This window comes from Pygocentrus nattereri, chromosome 5 (assembly GCF_015220715.1).
Source record: "Pygocentrus nattereri isolate fPygNat1 chromosome 5, fPygNat1.pri, whole genome shotgun sequence".
NCBI lineage: Eukaryota > Metazoa > Chordata > Actinopteri > Characiformes > Serrasalmidae > Pygocentrus > Pygocentrus nattereri.
The window spans coordinates 1,168,128-1,181,940 of record NC_051215.1 but is presented as its reverse complement, the minus strand read 5'-3'; the positions used below and the strand labels follow the sequence as shown (position 1 = coordinate 1,181,940).

Below are 13,813 nucleotides of genomic sequence, written 5' to 3'. Positions count from 1 at the left end.
GCAGTGGTGTAGGTACAGGACTGTGTTGTTACCTGTGTTAGGTGTAGGCAGTGGTGTAGGTACATGACTGTGTTGTTACCTGTGTTAGGTGTAGGCAGTGGTGTAGGTACAGGACTGTGTTGTTACCTGTGTTAGGTGTAGGCAGTGGTATAGGTACAGCACTGTGTTGTTACCTGTGTTAGGTGTAGGCAGTGGTATAGGTACAGCACTGTGTTGTTACCTGTGTTAGGTGTAGGCAGTGGTATAGGTACAGCACTGTGTTGTTACCTGTGTTAGGTGTAGGCAGTGGTATAGGTACAGGACTGTGTTGTTACCTGTGTTAGGTGTAGGCAGTGGTATAGGTACAGCACTGTGTTGTTACCTGTGTTAGGTGTAGGCAGTGGTATAGGTACAGCACTGTGTTGTTACCTGTGTTAGGTGTAGGCAGTGGTATAGGTACAGCACTGTGTTGTTACCTGTGTTAGGTGTAGGCAGTGGTATAGGTACAGCACTGTGTTGTTACCTGTGTTAGGTGTAGGCAGTGGTATAGGTACAGCACTGTGTTGTTACCTGTGTTAGGTGTAGGCAGTGGTATAGGTACAGGAGTGTGTTGTTACCTGTGTTAGGTGTAGGCAGTGGTATAGGTACAGGAGTGTGTTGTTACCTGTGTTAGGTGTAGGCAGTGGTATAGGTACGGGTGTTCCAGGTGTGAGCAGGTCTATGTGCATCTCTTTGTTAGCTCGGTGGGTTTTCTTGCGGCGGCCTTTGAGCCAGTTGAAGGCTTGGCTGATGGAGTTCCTCCTCCGGCTCCTTTTGCCTTTCCGAGTCCGCTCCTGGGTAAACACCTCCAGGACATCCTGGGGAATCAAATCCCCCCCAGAGTCGCGGCCGCTGGACATCACGCCACCTACTGGTGGAGAACAACAAGACAGTCACTAAAAAATCAAATGTACAGTCCCTTATCCTAAACGTAATCAACCAGCTGAGATGCACTTGATGTCTGGAATTTGCTTCTTTAGTTTTAGGACTTTTAGTTTAAGTTTTAGGAAAAACCCTACTTTTAGTCCATGTTTATTTGAACAGTGAGTCATACAGCGACAGGTTGCTGAACACCTCCACGGGCTTTAGGGAAAGTCTGTGGAGCGTTGCGTCTTCCTGAGACCTTGTGCTGTTTTATTGCTCTCTTTGTTTATGAGTGTGTAAGCGCCACTGTGGACTGGACTAGAGTCCCTGTCCGGCTCGTCTTGCGCTCAGTCCGTAGTGTTTGAGTTTTGAGCGCTGCATGCCGACGGAACTTGCTCAGTCTGCAGCAGCCAGCCTCTCCCTTCATTCCTGAGCACACAGTCATAAATCACACAACTCCACCCTCACACATACAGTCAGAATAAACAGACATCAGCATGCCCGCCGACTGCCCGCACACACAATTAATCACATTAACACACACTAACACACTCGCAGTGTACAGAGACAGAGCGCACCGATGTTCTTTACCCCCCCCCCACACGCTGTTATCAGCTTCTACTGCACTACAGCGAAGGGAAGAGAGGGAGTACAGAAAGGAGTGAGAAGAGGGGGAAAGAATGAAAACAGGGAGAGAGAGAAGAGAAGAGGTTTGTAGGTGAGAGAGAGAGAGAGAGAGAGAGAGAGAGAGAGAGAGAGAGAGAGAGAGAGAGAGAGAGAGAGACAGAGAGAGAGAGACAGAGAGAGAGAGAGAGAGACAGAGAGAGAGAGAGAGAGAGACAGAGAGAGAGAGAGAGATACAGAGAGAGAGAGAAAGAGAGGAGTGTTTGGGTAGAGGGTGTGGAGAGGTGCAGAGCTAGAACAGGATTAAAGACTCACAAACTGTTACACAACACACACAGAATCAAACATCAGGTTATCAAAGACGTCACTTTCCAAAACAGTCGAAATGTGAGACCTCACAGCTGGAGCACAGCAGCAGTTACTGACAGCATCAGGAGACTATAGAGTAACATAGACACAGACCCCTGAGCTCACGTCGTCCCTCTGTGTCTGTGTCGGGCCCGTTGTAGGAGCTCTAGGTCTGAGCTAGTTCTCTACACTCTCAGAAATAAAGGTACTAGACTGTCTCTGGGTCAGTTCCTCTCCTGTCACTGGGGTGGGACCCTCAAGGCTCCATCTGAACCATAATCCACTGAAATGATCTGTTCTAAGCTGGACTGACTCCACACACCCCGCCTCGCCTCGCCTCGCCTCCAGACTTTTACACTACTGCTCTGTTTTAAAACATTCGGTTATGAAAAGGAACAAATACCAACTTTTCACCTGGAGAACCTGATTTAAGCTGCACAATCAGACCTTAGAACCACTGTAGAACCTCTGAGGGAACATTTACACTGTTTGTACCTTGATGAACGAGAAACGTACCTGAACAGAACCTTCATTTCTAACACTCTACGGCTAAATTTAGTGCAGTTCTTGAAAACTGTGTTCCAAACTGTGAGACTGTGTTTGCCATTTTTCCACTGAAGGTCACTGCAACCTCTGTATTACGAGGTTGTTAAAGAGCCGAAATATGAACGTTGCTGCATGCAAGCTGGAATTTATTTTACACAGGACACCCTTATTAATTAAGGGTAAGTCCATAAGATGCCCTCTTCGCCACAAGACCTTCCTGCCCTGCTAGATCCGCCCCAGTCCACTGTAAGTGCTATATGTGTGAAATGGCAGCATCTAAGAGCAAAATCGAAGCAGTAGAGGACACAAACTCACATAGCGGCGTCGAGTCTAGTAGCGGGTAAAAATCATCAGCAACATCGTCACTGGACTCTGGATCAGTGGAGTGAACAGAGCCAGCAGGAAAGTTTGGTGGAGGAGGGATAATGAGCTGGGCTGTTTTATAGGGTTTGGGCTCTCAGTTCCAGTGAAGGTGATGTTGATGCTGCAGCACAAAGACATTTTACATCGTTGTATCTTTCCTGTTCCAGCATGTCTGAGCCCCTGAGCACAAAGCAGCTCCATAAAGACGTGGAGTGACCAGTTTGGTGCGAAGGAACTCCAGTGGCCACAGAGAGCCCTGACCTCAACCCTACTGAACACCTCTGGGATGAATTGGAATGTCAATTGTGAGCCAGGCCTTGTTGTTCAACATCAGTGTCTGACCTCACAAATGCTCTATAGACTGAATGGACACAAATTCCCACAGACACTCTCCAAAATCTTGTGGAAAGCTTCCCAGAAGAGTGGAGGCTGTTAGAGCTGCAAAGGGGGGTGGGGACGGACATATATACACGTGTTATATATACACTCGCTGACCATCTCCTTTACTTACACACTCTTACATACCACATTACTCCCTGATTCAATCAAATTCAAACAGAAATCTGCATTCTTTGCCTGACAGGATTGGAATGACTGGACTGCTGCCATTGCCTTTTACCACAGAACCACTCTTTAAACGAGACCAGTGCGCGTGTCAGAATAACGAGCACAAAACACAGAGATGATCGCGCCACCCAGAGCTGACGAGGCCTGTCGAGGCTCAAATCTGAGCGCTTTTCAACATCTGGATGTGTTTTTCTTCAGGGGAAGCCAGAGGAAGTTTTCAGCCTCCGCTCCAGCTCCCACACCGGTCACACAGGGGCTGTTCGTTTTGAAGAATTGTCCACTTTCCCACCAGAAACTGGTCAACAGCAGCTTTCCTAAAGGAAGTGCAGCTGCACTGAACACTAACTCCGTGAACTCAGTGATTTCCACTGAAGGTTCCAGTGACCTTAATGCTCTACACACGTTTACAGAGCACTCTTCACCGGGTGAGCTCATGAATCAAAGGCTTGGCCAGAAAACCTCGTTTACATGAATTTCTCCACCTCAGCCCGACTGTAGTCGATCAGCCAGGACGTGTTTGGTGTCTGTAGTGTGTTTTGGCGCTGGAGTTGGGAGGAAGGACACGCTGTTCTCTATAAAAACAGAATTTTATCTGTACTTTAGCGCAAATTTATAGACAACAGCGTGTCATACAGTGTTGGAGACCACGGAACGAAGCCTGTCAGAGATGCTGAACAAACTCCACGCGCTTTGAGCCGAGTTTGTGGTGATTTAGACATGCAGGTAGCACCACACTGATCAGCCTAGCTTGCATCACTTGTCAGCTATATTAGCCTCATAGCTCAGGTGCTAAAACGAAAGAAGGGTCCTTCCACGCCAGCTGACCTCTCTGACCACGTAATGGCTTTCAGAAGCAGTTGAAGTGAAGCAGCTGTGTAAAATTCTGCTTTTGTTTTTAATTTAGGAAGTACGATTAGTCCATTTTGAGAAAACACAGGGTCAGAAAGGCCACATTTTTAGGTGTGAAGCTATTTTTAAAATCATTGTGTAGCATCATGCAGACCTTGCTCAGTTTGATAAATAAGATATGAGATTACATTTCAAAAGATGGGACGTCGTACATGAAAAGCACATCCTTTAATAAACGAGCCTCTCATTTATAAAACAAGTTATAGTGAAGTATTAGAGTCCGTGTTCCAGCTCAGGGCGCTCGTCCTGTTTAAAGAGCCCATATCATCAAATATATCTCCCTTTTTTAAATAAGGTGATTCCTGTCCTGTGGAAACAGTGTTAAAACATACAAAACGCGCCGTTCACTCCACAGTCCATTTTTGTGAGGTCACTATAGTTTAGCCCCGCCCATTCACACTGGAGTTATAAGAGAGTTTCAGCTCAAACTGCTTTCTGACTGAGGCGCAGTGCAGTGGCCTATCAGAACAGAACTCATTTACATGTGTCAGCCTTAAAGTCACAGTAACAAAAACTTTACTGTTTAATTCTGAGGGATAAGAAAAGGCTAGAAAATGATAATGTAAACAAGGAATCATGACAAAAACGTCATAAGTGGACCTCAAGGAAGAAATAACGTACTATATACCACTATATACCACTATATACTACTATATACCATATACTCTGTAGTACTGTATTATTACTATATTTATAATAATAATTATTATTAGTAGTAGTAGTAGCAGTAGTAGTATTAGTAGTAGTAGTAGTACTTTTATTTACTTTACTACTTTAGTACTTTAGTATCAATATTATTAGTAGTAGAAGTACTATTATGTACTTAACTACTTTAGTATTTTAGTATTTTTATTAATAAGAAGTAGTAGTACTATTATTTACTTCACTACTTACTTTAGTATTATTATTAGTAGTAGTAGTAGCAGTAGCAGTAGTATTTACTTCACTACTTACTGTAGTACTTTAGTATTATTATTATTATTATTATTATTATTATTATTAGTAGTAGTAGTAGTAGTAGTAGTAGTAGTAGTAGTAGTAGTAGTAGTAGTAGAAGTATTTACTTCACTACTTTAATTTTATTATTATTATTATTATTATTATTATTATTATTATTATTATTATTATTATTATTAGTAGTAGTAGTAGTAGTAGTAGTAGTAGTAGAAGTAGAAGTATTTACTTCACTACTTTAATTTTATTATTATTATTATTATTATTATTATTATTATTAGTAGTAGTAGTAGTAGTAGTAGTAGAAGTAGTATTTACTTCACTACGTTAGTATTATTATTATTAGTAGTAGTAGTAAAGCAGTATGGTATACTTTTAAAAAGTTTTTATGGTTTCTTGAATTAATTTGGAGTTTTTGCTTATATTTTTGTGATTGTGATATTTTTGAGTTGGCATGAAATAAACATTAGACACTAAGCATGCCTGCACTACATTCCCAATGAAGGGGGTAACTGGGTAACTGTCATTTTACTTGCAGGCTAACGCTTTAGCCATTATCATGCTACGGCTTTAGAAGCTAATGATGCAAATCAGGAGTTTTAATAACGACACACACTCAGTTACACACATCTTTTCTGGCTCACTGTTCCAGAAGCAGCTGTTAGCCCATTTAATAAACCTGAACCTGCAGTTCCTTTGTTAATGTGGAGGAAGCCGTTTGCAGCTGGACGCTTTTGGACTCACTCTGACCAATCACAGCGCACGGGTCTGACTCACTCCATCACCACAGAAACGTCCCAAAACAAACAGAAGGCCGCCAGCAGCACCACGAGGTTCAGATTAGATTTCAGCCTGTTCTCCTACTGCAGCCTCCACTACACACAGCCTGGACTCCCAGGGAAAAACTCCTCTTCCTCTGCTACTTTAGACCCCAACTCACAGTTTCACCTCCTGCCTTTCTCAAGACTTCTGGACCACTTAGACGACAAAGGTGATTCATTTCCTTTAGCAACTAAATCAGAAGCTGGAGTGGCTTATTTTCTTCTGAAATCTGTTTCAGCTCAGGATGAAGATCAAACCCCTTTTATTGTAATGAGTTAAAGTCCAGCAAAAACATATCATGATGAACAATATTTGGATTTTTCTCTGGAGCTCCAGGATAAACTACGCTTTCACTTAATAAAAATGAACTAAATAAAGAAAATAAAGTAAGATGATGTTGTAATGGGCCGGCGTCCAATCAGCTGCTCGGTACTATGCGGTTTATGGAGTTACTTGTTGCTGTTGTTGTTTACAGACTCTGTAATCAGTAATAACAAATCTGCATTTGGTCACTCTCCAAAGAAAAACATGCATCTTATTTATTTATTTTTATTTTTTTATTTTTCCTTTATTATTCCTTTGTGTTGTGCGAAAACATTCAGGATGATTGGACCCTTTTTTTTGGAGATACTTGATTTTCTTCAGGCAGTGATGATATGATTTTCTCCAAACGCATTGTTACGTCATTTAAGGCGATATTGATAACGTCTCTCCCGTCTTACGCATTACTGTCCACAACATTTCACTCCTGTTGGGCCGCTGGCTGGAGCGCGGTGGCCTTTCTGTGCTATCTCTCTCCGCCGGAGGGTAAAAAACTATTTACCCTGCTTATCACAGTCAGATAGAAACACGGTGTCCTGTTCTCGGGTCAGGTCTGCGTGTGTGTGCCTCTCTAAACTGTTGGTTATTCCAAAAATAAAACAAAACGAAACCTCACACACTATCGTTCAATGTCCTCAGCATTTGTAATTTGCGGTTCTGACCATTTATCCATTAAAGTTCATATGTACTGTATCTTACTGCACTGCATTTACATGACTGGACAAGTAATGCACTGGGGGGTGACCAGGCTTATCGTCCTGGGGGTCCAAAGTTTATCTATGATGGACGGAAAAGCCAGTTGGCTTTACGCTCCATCCCTGGAAGCACATATGCAGGCCAACAGCATGGATTTAAAGTTATAACCTAGCTGTAAACGCAGTTTTGTGCGTAAATGTTCTGTTTACGATATAGTACAAAACATAAGTACGTGGACGTGAGCATGTTGGCCTGGGCAGCTGCTAAGCTGCTCAAAAACCAATGAAATTGTGCTGACAAACTAATATGTTTGCACATCGTTCACTGAGGAGAAACCCAGTTCTCAGAATTTGTCCCACTGATGGGCCACATGCTTGCTTTGTTCTGGCCCAATGTATGTCTGGCCCACACACCAATAAGTGAGTAGAACTAAAGGATATGGCCCAAATTTGTCCCAGTCTGGCCCAACTACACTGTTGGGCCACAATATTCATGCCAGAATTGTCCCACTAATGTAGACACAAGGCAAAACTGTATGAAGCTGTCCAAGATCTGGCCCTGTTCTGGCCCACATGCCTGAGATCTACCTGGTAGTCACCCAACGCCCACATAGGAAAGCCAGAATCGGCCCGAAACCGTCTGCTCTCTGGGAGAGACCTCATGTAGAAGATCAGCAGCCAGCACTGTAGCAGTTAGCTTGAGCTCATCAGCGCCTCTGAAGAGGCAGCTTCTGTTACTCAACCACCATGATAATAAAACATGTGTTGACAGTTTACCCCGTAAGGCCTACAGCCTCATGCTGACTTAAGCCGTTTACTAATTTACGCAGTTAACTAGATATCCGTTCATTCACTGTTACAGACGTATGAAAATCTAAACATCAAAAATAATCAGATAATAATCAGAACGCGCATCCCGACCAGCAACTCGCTAGTTTTACACTTTTTCACACTGCAGGTCAAGAGAGGGATATTTTTCAGTGCCTGTGGTTTCGGTCATCTAAACACAGCTGTTAGCTGGTAACTGCTAGCTACATGTGTGTTCTTGCCTCTGCGTTGTTTGGTGTGAAGGGTCACAGACCTTTTGATGTGTGTGGTATTTTACATAAAAAAATGACATAAAAAAAATCTAAGCAGCTCAAAAATTGGAAGTTGTGTTAAAACAATTCTCTCATTGGTCAAGAGGGGGTTAGAGGGATGGATGACTGACCGGGCTAGTGGGGTCAGTTCACAGGAGCCTCGGACTGCCAGGGGGCCTGAGGGGGCTCAAATACTGGGATCTGATAAGTGCAGATAAGTGACCCTTATTAGTCTCACAACGGGGAAACTTCACCTCCACATTTACCCCATCCGTGACACATACACACCAGTGAGCACACACACTAGGGGGCAGTGAGCACACTTGCCCGGAGCGGTGGGCAGCCCTATCCACGGCGCCCGGGGAGCAGTTGGGGGTTAGGTGTCTTGCTCAAGGACACCTCAGTCATGGACCGTCGGCTCAGGGGATTGAATCAGCGACCTTCCGGTCACAAGGCTGGTTCCCGAACCTCCAGCCCACGACTACCCACTTTATAGATTTAAACATTAAGCGAACAAACAGCCCTTGAATGTGTACAAATGACTGAACGAATGAAGCAATTTAAGAATTACCAAAGCTAATTGTGCTTATCGCAGGTCTATGACCTGTTCCTGGAGGGTTCAGAGACTTTCTGGTGAGTCAAATGCACTTGTTGGCCTCGGGCCTCACGCTAGGCAGCCCTGCATTAGACAAACTTTGGGTCCAGCACTTCTCTGTAGAATAAAGGGCCAAGCCCAAAATATAATGGTTGTTTCTGATGGTTCCGGCTGGTCAGAGTCCGGATTTAAACCCTACAGAGAATATTTGGTCTCTCATTAAACTCAAACCAGCTCAGCAGTGTTTCTCAGCTGTGTGAAGCGGTCAGCGCAGAGTGGACTCTTCTAGCTGTAAAAGGCCGTCTGAGAGTTTAGACACTTCAACAGTTAAACAAACCCTTTTTTTTTATAATGATTTGTCGTTAAGATCACTAAAAGCTTAATGTTTTACCATTTTAAATAAATAAAGGCGCTGGTGTAGACTGTGTGGACGGTGATGGGAGCTGCCTCCACATGTTTCTGTGTAAGTGAATGTGACACCCAACTCAGACCCCACTTACAATAGACACCAATGGGAAAATGTTTCGGCCCATTCTAGCAGCACGTGCCCCTTTGTCTTCTATCATAAGTGAGTTCTGAGTCCTAAATTTTAAGTTTAGCAACCAAAACCTGCCTTTTTTCTGACGAAAGGTGCAGTTTTTGCAGTAAACAAGTCCCCACAGTGACAAAATATTCACATTTTCATCAAACCGGGCACAATATGTCCCTGCAAAGACCCAAAAACATGCGCTGTGTTCAGGTCAGCTGTGTGTATTTAAATTACAGCGTTGCTTTCCTGATAATTGTTGTACCTAAAGACCACTTTTCAAATTACTGCTGTTGATGCACAAATAACACACCAGAACGCCCACCCACATTAACTCAAACACACGCTTACTCTCCGGCACACAAAGGCTATTATAAAGTCTCCAGTGAGTCTAACAGCTTATCAACTAATCTGATGGAGTGAGCGTAACTAAGTTACACAGCTCTCAAGGTGAGAGGAGTGCGTGAGCTCAAGTCGTACACAGACCATGATCACATAGAATAAGAGGTTGTTCTTCAGTGGCGAACCGTGACTGTTAGAGCCAGGCCTTCAGTTCAGGCTATGAAGCTCAAAATCTCAGTCAGAAACGAGGAGCTATATGATAACACTTGGTTCTGCCAGGTCCAGCTCCCCAATGGGATTCTAGCATTTGCTAAGATGTTTTCCATCATAAGATGAAGATTATTTAAAAAAACTGCCCATCAAAATTAATATAGCCTCATAAAAAGCGGGAAAATGAACAAGACAAATAAATGAATCTTTTGTTGCATTATATTCCAGATCAATAATCATTGATAAATCCGAACAATAACAATGAAAGTATCTGCAGATATAAATACCAGTGATTCATGACTCATATCTATTTTAATACTGATTTAAGGTGGTCACAACTACATGATAAAATTAATAACGATTAATCCATCAAAATTTGTGTTCTCTGTGAATCACCAATGACTAATTTGGTATTTGAATGACAAGCAGGACGTTATAAAGCCGTGCTTAGCAGCCTGAAGATTATCCACAAGGGCACTCAAGGCACTAAGCTAATGGTGATTCAAGTTGCTAGATTAAATGAGGGCTTGTAACTCATATTAAAGCAAGTTTATTTAAATTTAACCTTAAAATAGCTGCTTCAAAATCATTTTGATGGTTTACTAGTCAGAATGGCGCCTCTATAATTGCCACTTTGGGCTGAAACACCTGCTATAGTACTATGTAACCTTGGAGGAGCATCATGAGACCTCTGGATGCTACAGAAAGACACATAGAAACAACGTTATCTATAACGTCCATGTGCCTGCATGACCTGTGTACACGTGGAGCAGTAACCTTCAGCTCGTCAACAAATGCACATGTGCAGCTGTCCATTGGGGGGCGCTCAGAGCATGATTTTTTTTATGACAGTGGTGTAAAAGTGGTGTACATTTCGCAACTGTAGGGGAGCCTAATGCTGGTTTAATACACGTTTTTATTGCAGCCCATGTTTATCTAGGAATTCCTGGCATTTTTTCCTCAATAAATTGGTCCCTCCGATCAAAATGTGATTGTGTTACTTCCTAAGTATGTTAGTAATTGGTAATAATCTAATGTGTAAGTCTTTCACTCCAACTCCTGAAGTCCTAACCAATGGGAGAGCTCGCTTGGCTGCATCTGTCTAGATTAAAGGTGAACTGAGAGGATCACTGCAAGACTTACAGTTTAAATATAACATGCATAATGAGTATTATTAAATAAAAGGTCATTTAAAATTATAGGCATGTGTATATTTTAGTTCACAGAAGTCATTAGGCCTTCTCTGAAGACCTAGACGACCCTGAGGGTTCCTCACTGTTGCTCTCCAGGTTCATTTCACTATTACCGTGCTATGCTTACCATACAGAATGCAACTGCAGCAGAAGCCAGTGAGTATTGCTCACAGCGACTTCAGCTACTGAAACAGTCACACTAAACACTCCCTTACACAAGAATAGGTTCTGGCTACTTTCCCACCACCTGGGAGTGTTCCACAAAGCAGGAATTCTCAGACTAGTCAGAAAACTTAAGCCCAAATTCAGGACTCTCCAACAGGAAAGAGCTGACGGTCATTCCTATAGGAAAAGCCTCATCTTTGGGCTTAAGTTATCCGGCTAAATGAGAAATTCTGCCTTGAGAAATACGCTACTTATTAATTAACTAAGATAGCAGCATTAACTAAACATTATTTAAAAAACTGCCCATAAAAAGTAGCCTCATAGAAAGATCAATAAACGAGACAGAGAAACAAGATCAAGACAAAGAAATCTTGTGTTGCATTATATTTAAGATCAATAATCTTTGATCAATCCTAACTTTTACAGCTAAAATCTAAAATCATAACTAAACTTAATAACTAAAATGATATCTGCAGATATAAATAACAGTGTTTAGTGACTCTGACATCTATTCCAATACGGGTTAAGATGGTCACGACAGCTCGATTAAATCGATAACTTCATTAAAAAGATTGAATCAATTAAAATTTGCATTCTTGACGAGTCACCAATGATTCTTTCACAACTTGAATGATAAACAGGATGTTATGAAGCCGTGTCTGAAGATTATCCACAAGGGCGCTCAGGTTGCTTTTCTGTGGATCACTGAAAAGAGAGGAAACCCACACCAGCAGGATCTCACAAAAGTACATATGTATGAAGTTGAAATCAAAGACTGTATGAAGTGAAAGGTTTACATTGACATTTACAGCATTTGGCTGACGCTCTGATCCAGAGTGAGTTACAATTTGATCATTTTACACAGGCAGGCCAAGGCGGTGTTAGGAGTCTTGCCCAAGGACTCTTATTGGTATAGTGTAGGGTGTTTGCCCAGGTGGGCATTGAACCCCAGTCTACAGCGTAGAAGGCAGAGGTGTTACTAACTACACTGACCAGGTTTCGTTTTACGTGGTCAAGAGGTCCAGGCTGGACAGCTAACATGCTATTAATTCCTCCAGTAACATTCAGAACGAGACTTTACTGTATGATTCACTGTAAAGCTGCTACATACAAAGTGAAGCATTTGAAGTTATTGAAAGAGTTTAAGTGAATCAGTCATTAAACTCAGTGTAGGAAGTGAGTGAACATCACCACATAGCATTACACTTCCCATAGAAATGCCAGTGGAAATTGGCATTAGTGTGGGGTGTCAGTTGGGCAAAGAGAGTCTACATATAAAGATATTAAACACTATTGATGAGTGTGGCTGTAAAAGTTTCAGGAATTAATTCAAGGATACATTCAGGTTGATCTTTGTGTTTTTTGTTCACGAACAAACATTTCACTGCAAATGTTTGCACACAGGAGCAAATAGTTTGAGGCAACAGACTATCATGAAAGCACAATCGGTATGAATTTAAAAGGAAATCCAGTACTGCTGTCGAGCACCCGCAACATGCATAAGATGCAGCCTCAGTGGCTTAAGGATGAGGCTTAAATGTTTGCTGAAATAATTTAATCTTTTCCACAGTCAACAGAAATGATGTGTTGCAAATGTTTGTTGCTAGCATGTGTGCATGACCACAGCAGTGTTTTCCATCTCTCAGGTTATCTCTGCAGTCGATCGGTTCAGGCTTTGAGTTTAGAGGAAATGCAAGAGAAGTCATTTTAATGATTGGAACACAGCCTGAAATGTGAAGGACAGGAAAGGGAGGGAAGGAGATGGACAGAAAAAAAAAAAACAAAAGAAAAACCCGGGTTCACTTTTTTGCAGTTACTAAGATTCATTTGTAATTATGATGAAATTACATTTAAAATTTACTGCAATGACGAATACATTTGTATTTATTTTTTTGTTATGCCATCTCACTTTGCAGCGATAAGCCAAACTAGAAAGTAAACAGGTACTTCAATTATGTTTTTGGCACACTGGAAATCCGAGCCTTCCACAAGCATGTGAATGTGACATAAACTCTTGTATAACAGCCATGAGTCATAGCGCGTTTGCATCTTTCTTTCCTTCACACGCTAGTGCTTCAGCTTCTCCAATACAAAGAGCGTCGTATTCACTCATCTAATTAAGTCTTGCGATCTTCAGTTTCTTCATTATGTTATGCTGGATGACATACTACAGATAAAGTTACAGAAAACTGTGAAAGAAACTCTGCATAGTAACAGTGCATTACACTGTAAAGAATGGCAACAGTAGTGGGCCCAGAACAGAGCCCTGAGGTACACCATTTTCCAACTTTTATATGTGAATATAAGTCTCTTCTGAAACTGCAAAAATGCAAAGAGGAAAGAAAAAGTCTCATAAATGAAATCACACTCAACGCCTCTGAGCTTAACAGACATCTGAGGAATTTCTTGGATCGACAACATGTATCATTTTGCCAATTAAGCAATTTACGCAGCGTGTGAGAAATCTTCAGTGACCAAAATTCATAACAACCTTCATTCCACACAGTGTTCTGGATGAAGAGGGAAAGAACGGACTGACTTTAAGCCACATGTTGAACAGCCATCACAGGGGTGTGGACAATTTCCTTTCAGCACTGTCAAACAAAGGCACCAGGAAAAAACACTTACAGAGTTACAGAGGTGTCCATTAATGCTCCAAGCACATGTACACT

The 13,813-nt window shown here is 42.1% G+C and overlaps 1 protein-coding gene across 4 annotated transcripts in view; it reads right to left on the bottom strand.

The window, feature by feature from the left end:
• si:dkey-157l19.2 (uncharacterized protein KIAA1522) overlaps window positions 1-13,813 on the bottom strand; it is a 51,109-nt gene that overhangs the window by 28,942 nt on the left and 8,354 nt on the right. For 2 of the 4 annotated variants that reach the window (XM_017720115.1, XM_017720113.1), the window contains exon 2: window positions 644-889. In XM_017720115.1, coding sequence (XP_017575604.1) covers window positions 644-878 — 235 coding nt within the window. In that variant the 5' untranslated portion in view covers window positions 879-889. Of the gene's footprint in view, window positions 602-643; window positions 890-13,813 lie in introns of those variants that run through there. The other 2 variants (XM_017720114.1, XM_037538755.1) reach the window with 2 other exon arrangements.